Consider the following 15,888-nt stretch of genomic DNA (forward strand, 5'->3'; position numbering starts at 1 on the left):
CTGAAATCTCTGCACTGGCTCCCAGTGGCTGCGAGGATTAAGTACAAAACCCTCTGCATTGTCCACAAGGCCGCCTGGGGCCTCAATACCTTCAGCTCGCTCTTCCTAAATATCTTCCTTCTCAAGCTCTTCGCTCATCCGTCTCCAACTCCCTCTGGGTCAGTCGCTTCTCCAAGCAACGAGTTGGTGGTAGATCTCTTTCTTCGGCTGGGGCCTGCCTCTGGAACAGCCTCCCTTCCTCCCTGAAACCTGAGGAGAAGCACCTCAAAACCCTCCTTGTTGCTTCTGCTTTCTCTCCTCCTCTCCCCTGTTGAACTCCTGGCTGAAACTGAACTGCACTGGTTACCTGGCCACCCTCTGATCTCGGGCCCAGGTCCCCTCCCCCACCAGTTGCACACCTGCACTGCCTCTCTGGCAACCCCCACATTTGGGGACTGTTTTTCTGTATCCCTACCAGCACTTGACACCTGATGTCTGCACTTACCCTTGCACTTGCCACCAGCTGGCCGTACTTTTTACTTATTGTTTTATTTATTCTATTCATCCCATGTACTGCACTGTCCTCTCCCCTTTGCCCCCTGCACTTTTCCCCTTCCCATGCACTTGCACGATCTGAATGACACCTGGCCTGGCCTAGTAAGATCGTTGTCTCTGTCTTCCCTCTGTTCCCCCTCACTTGCCTCGTCGCGCCTTGAAACACTTGTGTATTGGCGCGTTATAAATGCCATATCATATCATCACAGTTAAATGTTCTGAAATGGTCTTCACAGCATTCCCTTTCCTTAATTAAGAACATGGGACCGCTCTCTGAACAGCAATAGTATTCTGTTAGTGGAACAATGGGTTTTAACAGCGTTAGCTCCCCACGCGAGTAAGAAACTCTTCACTGAATACACGTGTTACAATTCCATTGTTCAGAGGACTTGTAATACAATGACCAACTTCTATTCGCTTAGAAGTCTTACGAAAGTGGCAAAGGAGCTGCTTACAGTTACCGGCAAGGCTTGCGCAATGTTTTCTAATGCTGTGCTTCACTCACTTGCTTCTGAAACACTTGCTCTGTGGGTTGCACTGCTTTCTCGACTTCTACAACTTCTGCTGCTTCTGAGTGTCTGGGGACCCGCGCCCTTCTCCTGAACATGTCTCTCAGTGCAGCCACACGTTTTTGGAGTCTCCTCTGCTCGACAATTGCTTCTGGCCTATGTTTCGGGAACAATTGCAGCTCGGCAACAACAGCAATCAGGCTCACATGGGGGAAACTGTTTCTCCTGCACATCTTCCGCTGCGCAGCCTCTGCACTTCAGCGTTTGGGAGGATAGGAGTCTCTCAGAACATGCAGGTGAAATCTGCTGTCTCAGAACACGGAGGTGAAATCTGCTGTCTCCACGTTCCGGCGTCCCTCTTGTTCTCCAACTTTGCTTAGTCTGCCAGCCCCGTGCCTTCCTTCTGCTTCCACTGCTACGGCCTGCACTCCAGCTAACGTTCCAGCTCCTTCCATCTTTCTCTGCCTGAGCGGGCCTTTTATGCCTCCCTGGTCCCTTCAGGTGTGGGATATTGGGCTCAGTTATTTGCCTGATACCTGCAATGGCTGTCAAGCTTAATTGCCCGACTGTTGCACCTGCATGCCTCTTCAGCCCTCTTCCTCATCTGTACCTTTGGAATTTCAACAAAGTCAACTGCTGCTTTTTGGCACACTGCCATCAAAAGTGTGGGATTACGGGAAAAGTTAAAGAGGGGGTTGTCCCAGTCCTTCTGGTCTGTTTCCACCCCCCATGTGATCCTCCCTCAGTACACCACCCCCAAGGTTGGGATCAAGAAGCATCTGCCTTTCTCTGAGACACATGAGGAGGGTCCGAGAACAGGTTTCTGGGAGGAAATCATCTCCGATTCTTCACAGCAAGCCTGCTAACGACATGAGGATGACCCCTGCAGCTGACCAGCATCGACTCTAGTGTCCTGGTAAAGCCCTGCTTCTCTGTCCTGATCTCAAGATGGCCTTTGTTGGTGCTTTGACCCCTGGGCTCGATTGAACGACCAGTCTCGACCCCTGCTCATGGATCCACGCCTGCTGAGCCTTTGGAAGTGTCCCTGGACCAAGCAGTGGACTAACTAGCTGCCTCCTTGGGTACCTCGCTGCAACCGTCGCTGTTCGGGTGCATTCTTGGAACCTGGAGGATCTTCAACTTGTGTAACAAGATGACTGCTCCAAATTCTCAACCTTCTTGCATGAACGGAAGCTGTGCTGGGCTTGCTCCTTTCTTTGTCCATTAAACATTGTCTGTTTCTGCCAGACCGTGGTGACTCTTGTTGCAACACTCCTTCAATCCCTGGAGGTGTCCTGAGGTGGTTTGCCCTGCAGAAGTATTCATCTTTCCTCATGTCGGTGTTCTACTGGAAGCATTGCTACTGACCGAAACTAAATCCTGTGTTTGAAAATGACCTTTACACCTGCAACGCCTCTGCTTTCCTCGACAGGACTAAGCACAGAATAATTTTCCCTAGCAGGTCCCAGAACACCAACAGTGCTCGATGGAGATATTGGAGTTAAGAGTTAAGTTAACCTACATGTTTCTGTCCCACCTGTCCTCCACTAAATCACTCTTTCCATGAATTTGGTCCTTGGCGGCCTGGTCAAGGATCCCTTCTTAGGACTGTCCTAAGTACTGGCATTCAGTAAATTTACTTACCTGAACTGTATCTAACTTTTTGATTCATATTCATCATAACCACTGGCATCACCATCCTCTTTATAAACCTACCTGTAAAGTATATACATAGGAACAAGTGACTTTTGGGCACAAGATCACAAACCATGTTAGGGTTGGGCTTTATAAGAACTATGAAAGCTGTTCCATGATTATCCTGAAGTGTTCTTTCTGTTTCTAATGCATTTGTGTACCTACACTCTCACAGCCCTCCTGAGATTAAGCCTTGCCACTCTATTACCTTACCTTGATTGGGTTTGACTAAACTCTGTCTCTTCCCTGTTCGCCCTAATAGGGTAACCTTCCAAAATCCTGCCCCCGGGCTGATTTTGGAAATGCATCTTAATAATGCTGTTGAAGGAGCTGGAGGTTTCAGAGTTGTGTTGATCAACCCTGATGTTGCAATCTCCCATGATGGTGAGGTTGGGTTCTGGAATGAGGAGTTGAGCAATGGTGTCAGCAAAAATGTTATTGAAAGCATTACAAGGAGCTGGGATGCAATAGGTGGTCAGGATGTGGGAATTGTAAGCAGACGAGGGCCAGCACTTGATCAGGAGAAATTATGCGAGGTCAGAAAGTGTGCAGTCTATGTGAGTTGTGAAGAATTACTTGTTGTTGATAATGGCAGTGCTGCCTTCTCTGAGCGAGGGTCTTTTTTCAGGAGGATGTTGTCACTGGGTGGGATTGTCTCCTCGTGGCTATGTTTACAGTGTTCAGGGAGCCAGGTTTCTGTGGGGTTGCGAATGGTAGTCTGAGAGTGGTATGTTGGACCTCAATGGCATGATTCGCTTCTGACCGGGCGTTGAGGAGTATGGAACTCAAATAGTTGGAGATCGGAGGCTTATGTGTACAGGGATTTAGGTAGAGGTTAGAGTAAAGAGGCTTGAAGTCGGTGAGGAGGTCAGGCTCATGAAGAAATGTTGGTTGTTGAATGATTTGAGGGTGTGGGAGGAGTAAGTGTTTTCATTGTATTGTCGCCCTGTTCTGACTGAGACATCTTTTTCTTTTCATCTGTATTCACCTGGGCATAACTGAACTGTTCATTGTATTATTTCTGTAAGGTGGAGTGAGGTTACACGCAGAATAGAAATGTGGATTTCTATACAAGAACTGAATGAGCTGGGGGAATATGCAGCCGTGGAGCTTCACCAGGCAAAGGACGTGAACACTGGGGGCATCTTTCAGCTACGACAGGTACATTCGCTGTGCAAGGTTCAGACACCTTTTCTTTCTCGCCGGTTAGTGAGTCACTTCTTTGACATTGTATTCTTTGCGATTTCAGGGCCATTCACGAAGAGTTCAAGTGACGGTGACCCCTGTGCAACAGTCGGGAACTCTCCCTCTAATGGTGGAAGCCATCCTCTCCTTGTCCATTGGCTGCATTTACGCCAGGTCCACAAAACTACAAAGGGGATTGGACAGTTACCAGGTATCGGCTAGCCATGGCAATACTGGAGACCTGTTGGCAGTTTGAATTCTTACTGCAAAAGATGATGTAGTTTTTATATGATAAATGGAAGAAGGCATATAGAGGTCATTGCAGAAAAGCAGTCCTTTCTAAGTATTCCATACCTAATTGTGCACTTTTCTGAACGATGAACCCTGTTTTCTAATATTCAGCCCTGTTTTTGCCTTTTCACAACTCCCGCAGGTATAACGTAGAAACACTATGGTTCCTCCTTTGTGAATGGTTAAACACTATTGTGCACATGGTTACATATATAAAAACAGATTGGTTATTTAGACTGAAGCAGATGGTGCAGTAGGTGAGTGTTCCTTGTGCAGATGTCTGTGTGTAAATTGATGGTCGCACCAGTCAACTTTGCTAGGACCCACTTTGCCATGTCTCCTTCCCAGGTAGATCCATAAACTGAGCGCTAATTCTGTTGGGTTAAAGTTCCGTTGCAACTTTTGTAATGTGCTTAGACGTTTTGACTAGATGTTCGCCTTAACAATTTCAGACGGTCTTAGCGCTGTCACGCATTTTGTTTTCTCATTGAGATGTCAAGCCATCATGTCATTAGCTATGTTGCATGCTTTATTTAAGGCCATTTTGAAGCAAAATGACAGCTCACATCTTCCTTAACTCTTTAGAACACCAATTTGCCAACTTCATAGGAGCAAGTAGAGTTATGGAAGACCTGTCTTCCCAAGGAAACATAAATGGAGAAAGCAGCCTTCACTAGGTTTTAGACAGCATGTGGCTGTAAACTGGTATACTTTCCATTTGAATAGGTATGGTGGAGCTATTAAGGGGGAGTCAGACATTTTAAGCCTGGATATTTTGCTGTCTTGGTCTAACTTCCCCTGCACTGTCCGCATCCACTGTTCATTATTCTGTTTAAGGAGTTATTGGGTTAGATGCATAAGGAACACAATGACCAGTATCTAGAGACTACTCGACCCCAAATGCTGTGTATTTTCCCCTTTGTCATTTGACAGCTCAATAGCCCGTTTCTGATGTATGCCCATATTCCTCATTTAAATATGTGTTATTAAAATGTTAAAAGGCTCTCCTACCTGGGGCTAGGATTTCACCTTTGCTAATCCTCTACTCATGATGATTCGTCAGTCGAGAAAATAGTGAGAAAGCCAGGGTAGCCTGGCCACAAGGGTTGATATCCCAGTCTCTCACTCAAAGCCGAATTGAGGAAGCATGGATCAAGGCAGTGTTGGGCATCGCTTCCCTTTCTTGTACTATAGGTCTCCTGACAGTGAATAAAACCGTGCTCATTGCAGATACAAATGCATCCAAAGGTTTGGCGTTGGGTGATGTGACTAGGGGATTCCCCTAAATTCCCATACGGAGTGAATATTCTAAATGATTGCATGTGAAGTGTGAGATTTGAAGAGCATTCCTTTGAGTAGCTGGCCACACCAGAAAGCATATTCATTTTTCGCAACTAAGATTTTCTGTCTAGAGAAATGATGACATGTTTAGGCTGGAACTTCTTGAGGCACCAGTGGCTACACTCGAACTGTGTCTTGGTTTCAGGTTTCAAGAAAGGTGCATTTTATGTACTCCTACGTCCCTCCTCCATACTGTATGGGTGTCCCTCGCTATGGTCGGGAACTGAACCTTTTAAAATTTAGTTACGTGTGGGGTGCGGCCCCGGGAGCATCTGCTTCCTTGACTACGCACACCGGCCCCACACACCAGTCCCCTTTTCCACGTCGATCGGAGCGGATCTGTTTTTTCCCCTCGTAATTCCATGCCATCAGATCTTCCCCAGGGATATTAGTCCTGTTATTTCATTCTGGACTAACCATTATACTTATTTATAGAGATATAAATACACCATCCTCTGGTGGCTCGCCCCTCCGTGGCGCATGTTGGCCGCAGCGGGCTTTAGTAGGTGCCTGGCCTGCGACAGATCCTTTCCTATGTCGGACCTGCACACGCTTTGCCTCTGATGCCTCAGTGAAGACTACAGCTGGGATAGCTGCTCGGTGTGCAACGCGCTTACTCCCCGGTCACAAAAGAACCTGCTGGCCAGCTGGAGGGAGCTGTTCTCCAGATCACCACTGGAGTATATCAAGGAGTACTTAACAGAGGAAGACCAAATCTAAGGTAAGAATCTTGTTTTCTAAAGCACCCCACAAGAACGACTCCTTCCTAGGGAAGCGCCCAATCGGGAGGGGCCTATTGGGCTCTGCTACCAGCACTGGAACCGGGACCGAGGCTCCTCGAGCTACCGGCCACATGGCTGAGGGGTGCATGGATCCTCCCGGTCCCAGCACTGATCGGCCCGACATTTGTTGTACCGGGGCATCACCCGAGGGGCACTGCTCTACTACCAGGCACAAGCCTGAGAGGGCGCCTACACGCAGTACAGAAAGCACTACCATAACCTGTCCAAGGGCACACAGCCTCCCAGGTCCACACCTGAGGTGCAGGGCAGGTCTGAGCCTACGCCCTCAAGCAAACAGGCAGAGGCCAGGGCCAGTACAGTAGACAGCACACATCCAGCACGTGGCACAGTCAGACAAAATGGCGGCTTGTCTGGAAGTGCGCCTTTCCAGCGAGCACCAAAGACCTGATTTCACACCAAGGGTGGAATGGTCGCCTACAGTCACATGGTGCACCTCCTACCCGACCACATCAGGGCAAGGGCGCTAAACGGACGAGGGCTATGCCCAGAGCAGGCAGGGCGCAGGGAGAACTCAGCAGTACGTGCAGACCCACGCTGCTGTACCAATGCAGGGACACGCTTCACCAGCGTGTGCAGAGTGCTTTTTCGACAAGTTCCTCACACTCATGAAATCCCTGCAAATCGGGAATATACTCAAGGGAATCATTCAGGTCATGATCCTGCCTATGCTCCTGCAGCAGCCAGCTCCATCACAACCTCTGGCTAAGGTACAGTCCCCGGTCCCAAATAGCGAGGTGGCCTTGCCACATCGCACAGCGCCCCTCCCCCCCCCGCTCAGCCTAACAGCATGGCGCAGCCTCCTGCAGCTCCCCCAAATACTCTGCCAGATGACTCCAGGGACCTGCAAGACACAGCGGGCAACACGGATGATGATGATGATGATGAGGAGGAGGATCAGGACACCTCTTCCTCCACAAGGGCTTTCCATGAACGGTTGGCCGCAGTGGTGGAGTACTTAGGGATTCCTCAGCCACAAAAGGAGCAGCCAGAGTCAGGGGTCCTAGCAGAAGTACTTGCCATCCGCTCAACCACTCCGGTGTGCAGAGTCAAGGGAGCGCATGCTCCCAAGGCTACGCCCCCAGCGCAACTAAATGTAAAGGGGAAAGAAATGTTTTCTGGTGAAAAAGGTTCTGTTCCCATCCCTAGCCAGAGACGCCAATACATTATGGAGGAAAGGGGATTACAAACTAGGAGTATGTTAGTCACTACAGTGAGTAATTTATAATTTCTCTCCAACAATGGATCTGGTTCCAATTCTCCCACCAGAATGTAACAAGAGTCCACACTGCTGACCACTTCATCACAAATCTAGTTTAAAGGTAAAGAAGGTAATGTGCAGATGAAAAGGTCCTGCTTGCCTGACTGCAGTGAGCTATTTAAAATCCGTACAACGTTAGGAGATGTAGGAAAGTGCATGGAGCTTGATGAGCCTCATTATGAAAGCCCTTGGAGAGGATGCGGTCTCTACGGGCTTGGAAACCAGGCGATGTGTGCTGGGCAGTGATGGGAAATAATGATCATTGCATGTGCATAGCTAACACAACTAATCTTTTCCCATCAAAACAAGTGCTCACAGCCCCACAGAATAGCCACTGTGTTCCAGTCGCAAGCCCAGCAAGCAAAGATGCTGGCTACAACATAAACTGTGATGATGTTGACTTTAGACTGGTCTTTTTGTTGATGACATTTATTAGTTTTAGTCCCATGTTTTGAAGCTGGTTTTCCAATTTACTACATATTCTCAGCATCTAATCTGCGTTTGTCATGTGGTTTATAGTACTGTGAATTCTACCCGAGTCTCCATTGCTCAGTGCAACAATGGCTATGTTGGTTGGAAAAGCAAACATCCACAGTAAACCGTATTGGATGTTTCACATGTCTTTGTTCCCTGGGCCCTTTTGAGACCTCCATTCATTGTATCTAGTAGGTTTAAATGTATAGGTATAATCTGGGGGCTGTCCATTTGTTCAGATGCGCATGCTATGCATATTCCATTACAGCAACAACAAAAAAGACAATTCTGCCATTTAGTGGTTTGCTTGGAATATTACAAATGTATTAGTAACTTGCAAACTAAATTTTTTTCAAGCTCTACAAGTTTGCAGTTACCCGTAATGCTCCTTGCGTGGCCCCATCAGATTGTTTTTTTCTTTTTTCTGCTATTGGTCTGATCACAGGTGTAAGGAGCAGAAACAAACCAATCACCAAACAAGACTGCACAATTGCGGAAGTAACTTTTGGATGCATACATCGATCCTGCATTGAACGGCAACATTGACCTGGTCCCGAAGGCGAGGTCTAGCTAACTTCAAGGGGGAGACCACTTTCAAATCTACAGCATGGATGGGGACAGTTAATCTAAAAATGACTTGTGCTGTTTATGCATACTTAAATGGATAGCCTTTCTCCCGCAGATTCCTCATCTGATAGATATTCCATCCAGCTCTGCTGCTTTGGCAAATTTTCGACAGGGGCGTAGTAGACCTTGACCCATCTTGCTCGGCTTCTGGTCGTTGGCTCTGGACAGGACATCAGGCGTTGTGTAAATACCTTGTTACTGCGCCCTACACCTCAGTTCCGTTTTTCCGCGCTAACACGCTGCTTGGGAACACAGGCAAGTCTTCGACTCATTTGACGTTTTCATCAGAACATTTTTGTTTTTCCAATTCCTCAACGCAAGATGTCGGGTATTGGACTTCAAGCAGTGTTCCCACTGTCGCACCAAGATGTCCATCACTAACCCACACTAGTTGTGTCTCTGGTGCACCAAAATGCAGCCCAAATCCCTTCATGAGCAGCTAAACTCGCTCTTGGTTGGCCGCCCTCTAAGTCACCAGCGCAGTCAACGTTTTGGTCTTCTGAGACCGAAACTGAGGGGCAAACCCCCAAAAAAGAACATAGGCGGAAGAAGAAGAAACAGTCCCACTCCAGCCATTCTTCCTCGTGCCGAAAGAAGAAGAGGCATCACCGCCAGGACTCTGATTCGTCGATGGAAAAGGGTAAGCCATCGGCGGGGCCTACCATCCTCCAAGAGAGGGAGGATTTAAGTCCTCTATGCTTGAAATGTTTAAAAAGCATGCTGCAGTTGGCACGGTTACCCCCCCCCCCCTCACGCAGCAGGTTTCAGAGCAAGGAGCGGCGCTAGGCATTTCCAACCCCTCTAGTGCCCCAGTACAGACAACGTCAGCGCCGATAAATCTTTCAACATTGAGGTCCAATGGAAGCTGGATCAACCCTGTGCATCCAAGGATATCGACGCTCAACGTCTCGACACCGACCTCCACCATATTGGTACCGAAAGACAAACCTTGACGTTGTCGAGTAAACGTTCACACCGCAACCCTGGTCAGAATATTTTGATACCATGGCAGGTATCTTCAATGATAATGGCGCCAATGATCAGGAGGATGTCAACCCCGTTTACTTGGGTACAGGAGGGATCGATTATTTTGAAGAACAAAATCAGCTTTTCCAGGTAGCTCAAGGCCTCCATGATGGCAGCGGTCTGGACACCTCTACAGACCTCGATTTTCAGCATTCCCAGCCCTATGTTCATAATATGTCTACATTCAGGGCTTTAGTAGAAATCGTTATTGATACCCTAGGATTTCATTCATCAGTGGTGCCAATACAAGGTGATGACCTTACCAATATTATAGATGGTCTCACCACACAGAGCGCAATATGCCTTTAAACCCTGCCATTGCTGATCCTTTAAAAATGATGTGGCAGCATCCATGTTCTATTCCTCCCGTCAGATCCACCATTTCTGGGAAATATAGGCCAGCTAGAGGAGACCCTTCATTCTTCTTCTCTCACCCTTCCCCGGAGGTGCTTGTTATGCAGGCTGCCACTGTCTCATCTAGACCTCCAACTTCCACTCTGCCTCCAGACAGGGAAGCAAACAAAGTTGTCTTAGCAAAAAAAGCATTCAGTTCAGGCAGTATGGCCCTTAAGTCAACAAATGTGGCAAGCAGTTTTGCCAAATACCCCTTTGGTCTATGGACAGAAGTTGAGAATGCTGCGCAGTACGCCCCTGAAGGAGAGATGCACAAGGGCTTCCTAAAGCTAGTGGAGGGTGGGAAAGAGGTGGCCAGGCAGTTGTTGCGAACGGGCCTGGACATCGCCGAACGTGTGGGCTGATCTATGGCGTCGACAGTAATGCTAAGAAGGCAGGCCTATTTAAAAACATCTGGTTTCTCGCCTACTGTTCATGTTAAACTTCTGGACATGCCCTTCGAAAGGTGATCTTCTATTCGGCCAGAAAGCCGATGATTCCTTAGAAAAATTCAAGGAATCCAAAAACGTGGCTACGTGTTTAGGCCTAGCTGCGCAGCCGGCCAAACCTGCCTTCAGCTTCGCCTCAAGGGCATGGGGCTACAGGCTGTATGCTCCTTATGGCAGGAGAGCGCAGCTCCCACTGGCCAGGTAAGGGCAGAAGCGTTTCTCAAACTCTGGAAGGGGCGGAGGGGCTTCTAGAGGTCAAAAAGTAGCAATAACTGGTCAATTTGTTTTGGAACCATGCCACTCTACCACCGGCTTCCTTCCTCCGCCTCCTAGGTGTCATGGCCCCCTGCATTTTTCTAGTGCCAGAGGCCAGGTTGTGCATGAGATCCCTGCATTGGCTCCTTATGGGTCAGTGGTCCCAGTACCTCTGCACTCTCTCTGATCTCTTCAGTGTGGCTGCATCCGTGGCCAACGACCTGTCCTGGTGGGTGGACCGCAACAGTCTCCTGGTGGGGGAATCCTTTGGGCCTCCTTGGCCTCAGACCGGAGTGGTCACAGTTGCATCTCTGAAAGGTTGGGGCGCTCACGGTGAGGATTTACAGTTGAGCAGCCTCTGGCCAGCAACGGAAGTCAAGTGGCACATTAACAGGCTGGAGTTGCGAGTTATCGGGCTTGCCCTGAAAGCATTTGCCCCGTCTCTGCAAGGGAAACATGTCCTCGTTCTGATGAACAACACACTGGCAATGACTATCTTAACCAACAAGGTGGTGTGATCTCCCGCCCCCTCGGCACAGAGGCGATGATGCTTTGGTTCTTGTCGCTGCAGAACCAGATCTCAGTCTCGGCAGTTCATTCAGCTGGGGGACGTGTTTCTAGTGGATTGGACCTTACCTCTCCATTATGCATTCCCTAAGATTCCTGTCATTCCATGGGTTCTCCAGAGGTTGAAGAGTTTTCGAGCGACCATAATCTTGATCGCCCCAGACTGGGCGAGGAGAACGTGGCACTCCAATCTCTTGGATCTGTCCACCTCACCGGTTGCCTCGGCGGCCGGATCTCCTGACCCAGTCGGAAAGTCGGATACTCCACCCAACCTCAGAATCCCTCAACATACATGCGTGGCTCTTGAGAGGATGAGGTATGATGACTGGGATCTCTCCGAGACAGTACTTGAGGTGTTGCTGGCTTCATGCAGACCATCTACAAGATATTTGTACACATGCAGTTGGAGAAGATTTGAGGCATGGTGCATGGAACTTGACATTGACCCAATTATTTGCCCAACCACTTTACTGACTGGGTTCATTCTGTCACTGGCCTCAACAGGCCTTCAGGTGCCACAGTCAAAGGTTAATCAGCGGCCTAGTCTGTGTTTAAGAGATCCCCCGGATCAAGTTTCATTTTTTTACGATACTGGTGATGGCACAATTCCTGAAAGTCCTTGTAAATAAGTTTCTGCCAACTCCCTTTGTTGACCTTAATCTGGTACTGACATTTCTGATGGCATCTCCCTTTGAGCCTATGCATACTTGTCCCTTAAGACATCTCTCTTTGAAAACAGCCTTTTTGGTGGCTATTACATCCGCTAGGCGGGTGAGTGAGCTGTAGGCCTTATGCTGTAAACCACAGTTCCTGCGTTTTTTCCGGGATAAAGTCTCACTCTGAGTAAGGCCTGGCTTCCCCCCCGAGGTTGTCTCAGAATTCCACCTATCTCAATCCGTCGACCTTCTGGTCTTCTACCTTAGACTGCACCCTTCTAAGCAGGAAGAGCGGTTACATCGCCTATACCCGAAAAGTCAGTTGAGGTATTGTATTGCGAGGACAGCTGATTTCAGAAGAGCTGACCAGTTCTTCATGGCTTTTTCCTTAGCCCGTAAGGGCCTGGCCATAACTAAGCAAACTTTATCCCGCTGGATCCTTCTCTATATAGCAGAATGCTACCAGTCCATGAGGGCCCATTCAACTAGGGGAGTCTCAGCGTCAACAGCATTACAGAGCAAAGTTCCTGTCCGGGATATTTGTCGCGCTGCGACCTGGTCATACCTTCATACCTTTGCTAAGCACTGTAGTCTGGATGTGGCTTGTACAGCTGATGTGCATTTTGGCAGGGCAGTGCTGCAAAATTTCTTAGTCTGATCTCTGCCCGCCACCTTCATCTACTGCTTTGGGGGTCTATCAGATGAGGAATATGCGGGAGAAAGGCAATCCGCAGATTCCTCATCTCCCATCCAGCCCCGCTCAGAAAGTCGGTGTTGGTGCGCATCTTCTCTTTCGTATGAGTTGGTGATAGTCCTCTGTATCCATTTTCTGTCTTTCCTGCCACATGTTTCAAAAGAAATAAATAAAAAGCAAAGAAATAAAGATTTTTTTCTGATGCTACTTGGTAGTGTCTGTTGCAAATTCTTCCCCCTTCAAAGGTCTATGGTTATTTCATTTTTTAAGGGCACATTAACCCGTTTGTTCTCTTTGTATGGCTATGCAGCATGGTGTGCTTGGGGGTATGGGGGGAACGAGGTGTGGGGCGTATTGACAAGGTATTTATACGACGCCTGACATTAACGTCCGGAGCCGACGACCAGAAGCATAGCAAGACAGATTGATGGTCGCCGGCCGGGTCAAGGTCTACTACGCCCCCTGTCAAATATTTTCTGAAGCAGCAGTGCTGGATGGAATATCTATCAGATGAGGAATCTGCGGGAGAAGAAGCCATAGAAAGAACATTACAGTAAGTAATGTATCCTTCTGGTCTTTGTCTCCCAAGACCCACTGCTCAGAAAAAGAAAACTTTGAAGTTCTGCCCTCAAAGTAATTTGATGTTCTGGTGACGTGCCATACATAAGGTTTGCAGAGACTGCTTATCCTGGGACCCTGCAGAAGAAGTGTGTGCAGCCTATTAAAGACGTTTAAGCCGAAGACTTTTAAGATTCGAAAGGAATAACACTGGGTAGCATGAGTCATGGTCGACTCTAGAGCCAGTTCTGCCGAAGAAGGGCATAAGGACATAATCGAGATCAAATCGCCCAGGGTTGGAAAACAGAAGCCTAAAGACATCCCTCTCTCTCACCCCCACCCCCCAACTCTGAAAGACAAGTAAACTCACTTGAGTTCCCAACTAAATAACCTGATATCCGAAGGGCGCTCTGGAAGTAGAGCTCATGGGCCTTCACATGCCACCGATAATGTTGGAGGGGATAAATTACCCAAGCCAAAGCTAGCAAGGGAGTTGGAACGCAGCCAGTGTGCAAGGCAAGTGCTAAGCCCTCACTCTGAAGTCCAAAGGCGCAAAAGAACGAGGTAACTGACATAAAATGGTGCCCATGTTGACACCCAGACTAGCACACAGTGCATCCAAAAACGGCACTGAGGAAGTTGGGACAGAACACACTGCTGAACTGTTGGCTTCCGAGACTCAACAGCAGGCTGCTGCTGAAAACAAGGCACAGAAAGAGTGTTTGAGGACGCACCATTACTCAGATTTGAGAACACTGAGTAGCTAACTGACTAATCTTTCACACACCCCCAGCCAGTACCACAAACTGGCACCATCACTGTATATTTTTGTATAGTTGCTATTATTTGAACATGTTATACTCGTGTAACTTGCTATGCCTTTACTATCTACTACAATGTAATTACTGTTCCTATATTCTTTGCATAACCATGTATCCTGTTAACTAAGCTTCGCATTATCTGTACTGCTTGTGCCCTGATACCCTTGGGTCTGGTGCGCACCATATAAATGAATAAGCAAACAAACAAACACTATGCACAAGAAAGGAAGGGCACAACATTTTCATCCATTCACAAATCCACCCAAAAGTATCCCGGGTTAAACCTATATTGCACACTCCAGCACCAGAACTACCGTTTGGGTCCTTAAGTAGCAGAGATAAAAAAAAAAAGTATTATGATGAGGCAGGCAGAAGAGCAACACGAGGGTATCTACCACAGCTTTGTTAATGGCACTACAGCACGCATAAGCTTTTGCCAAGGCCATAGCCTATGTAGATACACTAATTAAAGAGCAAGAAGAGAGGGAGGAAAGGAAACCTGGATGTTCATAGGATGAACCATATGATGTATATAGGACAAGGGCACGGGTGTTGGGCTCCCGCTCCTGCACTCAGCTGTTGTTCTTTCAGGCTTAGGAGGGCCACCATACCGAAGGCTGCTTGGGGCCACACCCCCTACTCTTTTTCAGCTGCAGTCCCATCCCACCACGGTTAAGCGTGCGAGACAAGTGTCCAGGTGTATTGCTCCCACTCTGTCCTGCTACTGCACTCAGCTGTTGTTCTTTCAGGCAAAGGAGGGCCACTGTACTGAAGACTGCTTGGGGCCACACTCCCTACTCCTTTTCAACTGCAGTCCTGGCCCGACAGGGTGAAGCCTGTGGGACAAGGGCGCAGGTGTTGGGCTCCCGCAGGGTGTTAGGCACCTGCAGAGGGTGCTCCCTGTCCCTGGCATCTGTCTTTGTCTTCTGCAGCAAATCTTACAAAAATAACAAGTAACGCGGGAACGGCACTGAGAAGGTGAGGAGACAGTGTGGAGAATCGATAGGGGCGGGCTCACCCAAACTGTTTGACTCTGTCTGAAGCTCCTATCTGCATTTGTTTACTTCACTCTACTATGTCAGCCTTGAATGTAATGGAGTGCCTGGCTGCTACCCCCTTCAACTCCCTCTTCCATCCCTGTGAACCTTTCCTATGTTTAACCCTGCCAAGAGGAAAATACTGACTGTAAGAAGGAAAATACCACCCTCATTACCAGGTGCTGATTTGAAAACACATTGCTTACGAGCGATGCCTACCAGATGTTTTCTGGTGATAAATTAATTGTGTGTTTAATGAAGGAGATTTCTGTGATGTCGACTCACCTGGCTGGTAACCTCAGACAGGATGTATACCTGCTGAGCAGGCTATGTGGGACTACACCTGAATAGTTTCCTCATTAGCAGGTGATGGAATCAAATCTTCCTAGAGCAGGGTTTTACTTTGTGGACCTGTGTATATCCTAGGAGTATAGTCTGTTCCCCCCAAATGCGTGCCATGTATGGGCAAGGGATAGATCTTTTTGTGAGATGCTCCCCTCCTTCAGTAGGGTGGAGCTTTTCTATGTTGTTCTTCAAAGGGGGAGAATCTGATTTTGCAGAATCTCTCAATGCAGAGTGATCCTGAGACCTCTGTTTTGGCCCAGTCTAATTTGATTATCAAACCTATTGACTTTGCATTATAGCCCCTATTTATCTATTCTTTATAAGGGAAACCTCTCGTCTCACAGCGTGGTGGAGTAAATTATTCACCCTT

General features: G+C 48.1%; 1 protein-coding gene across 5 annotated transcripts in view; it reads left to right on the top strand.

Annotated features, from left to right (window-relative positions):
- Window positions 1–15,888, top strand: part of KIF13A (kinesin family member 13A) — a 2,203,773-nt gene that overhangs the window by 1,418,258 nt on the left and 769,627 nt on the right. For all 5 annotated transcript variants that reach the window (XM_069613597.1, XM_069613593.1, XM_069613596.1 and 2 more), the window contains 2 exons: window positions 3,767–3,899; window positions 3,988–4,134. In XM_069613597.1, coding sequence (XP_069469698.1) covers window positions 3,767–3,899; window positions 3,988–4,134 — 280 coding nt within the window. The remainder of the gene's footprint in view (window positions 1–3,766; window positions 3,900–3,987; window positions 4,135–15,888) is intronic.

The sequence above is a fragment of the Ambystoma mexicanum genome, chromosome 5p, assembly GCF_040938575.1.
Source record: "Ambystoma mexicanum isolate Mex_15411 chromosome 5p, UKY_AmexF1_1, whole genome shotgun sequence".
Lineage (NCBI taxonomy): Eukaryota > Metazoa > Chordata > Amphibia > Caudata > Ambystomatidae > Ambystoma > Ambystoma mexicanum.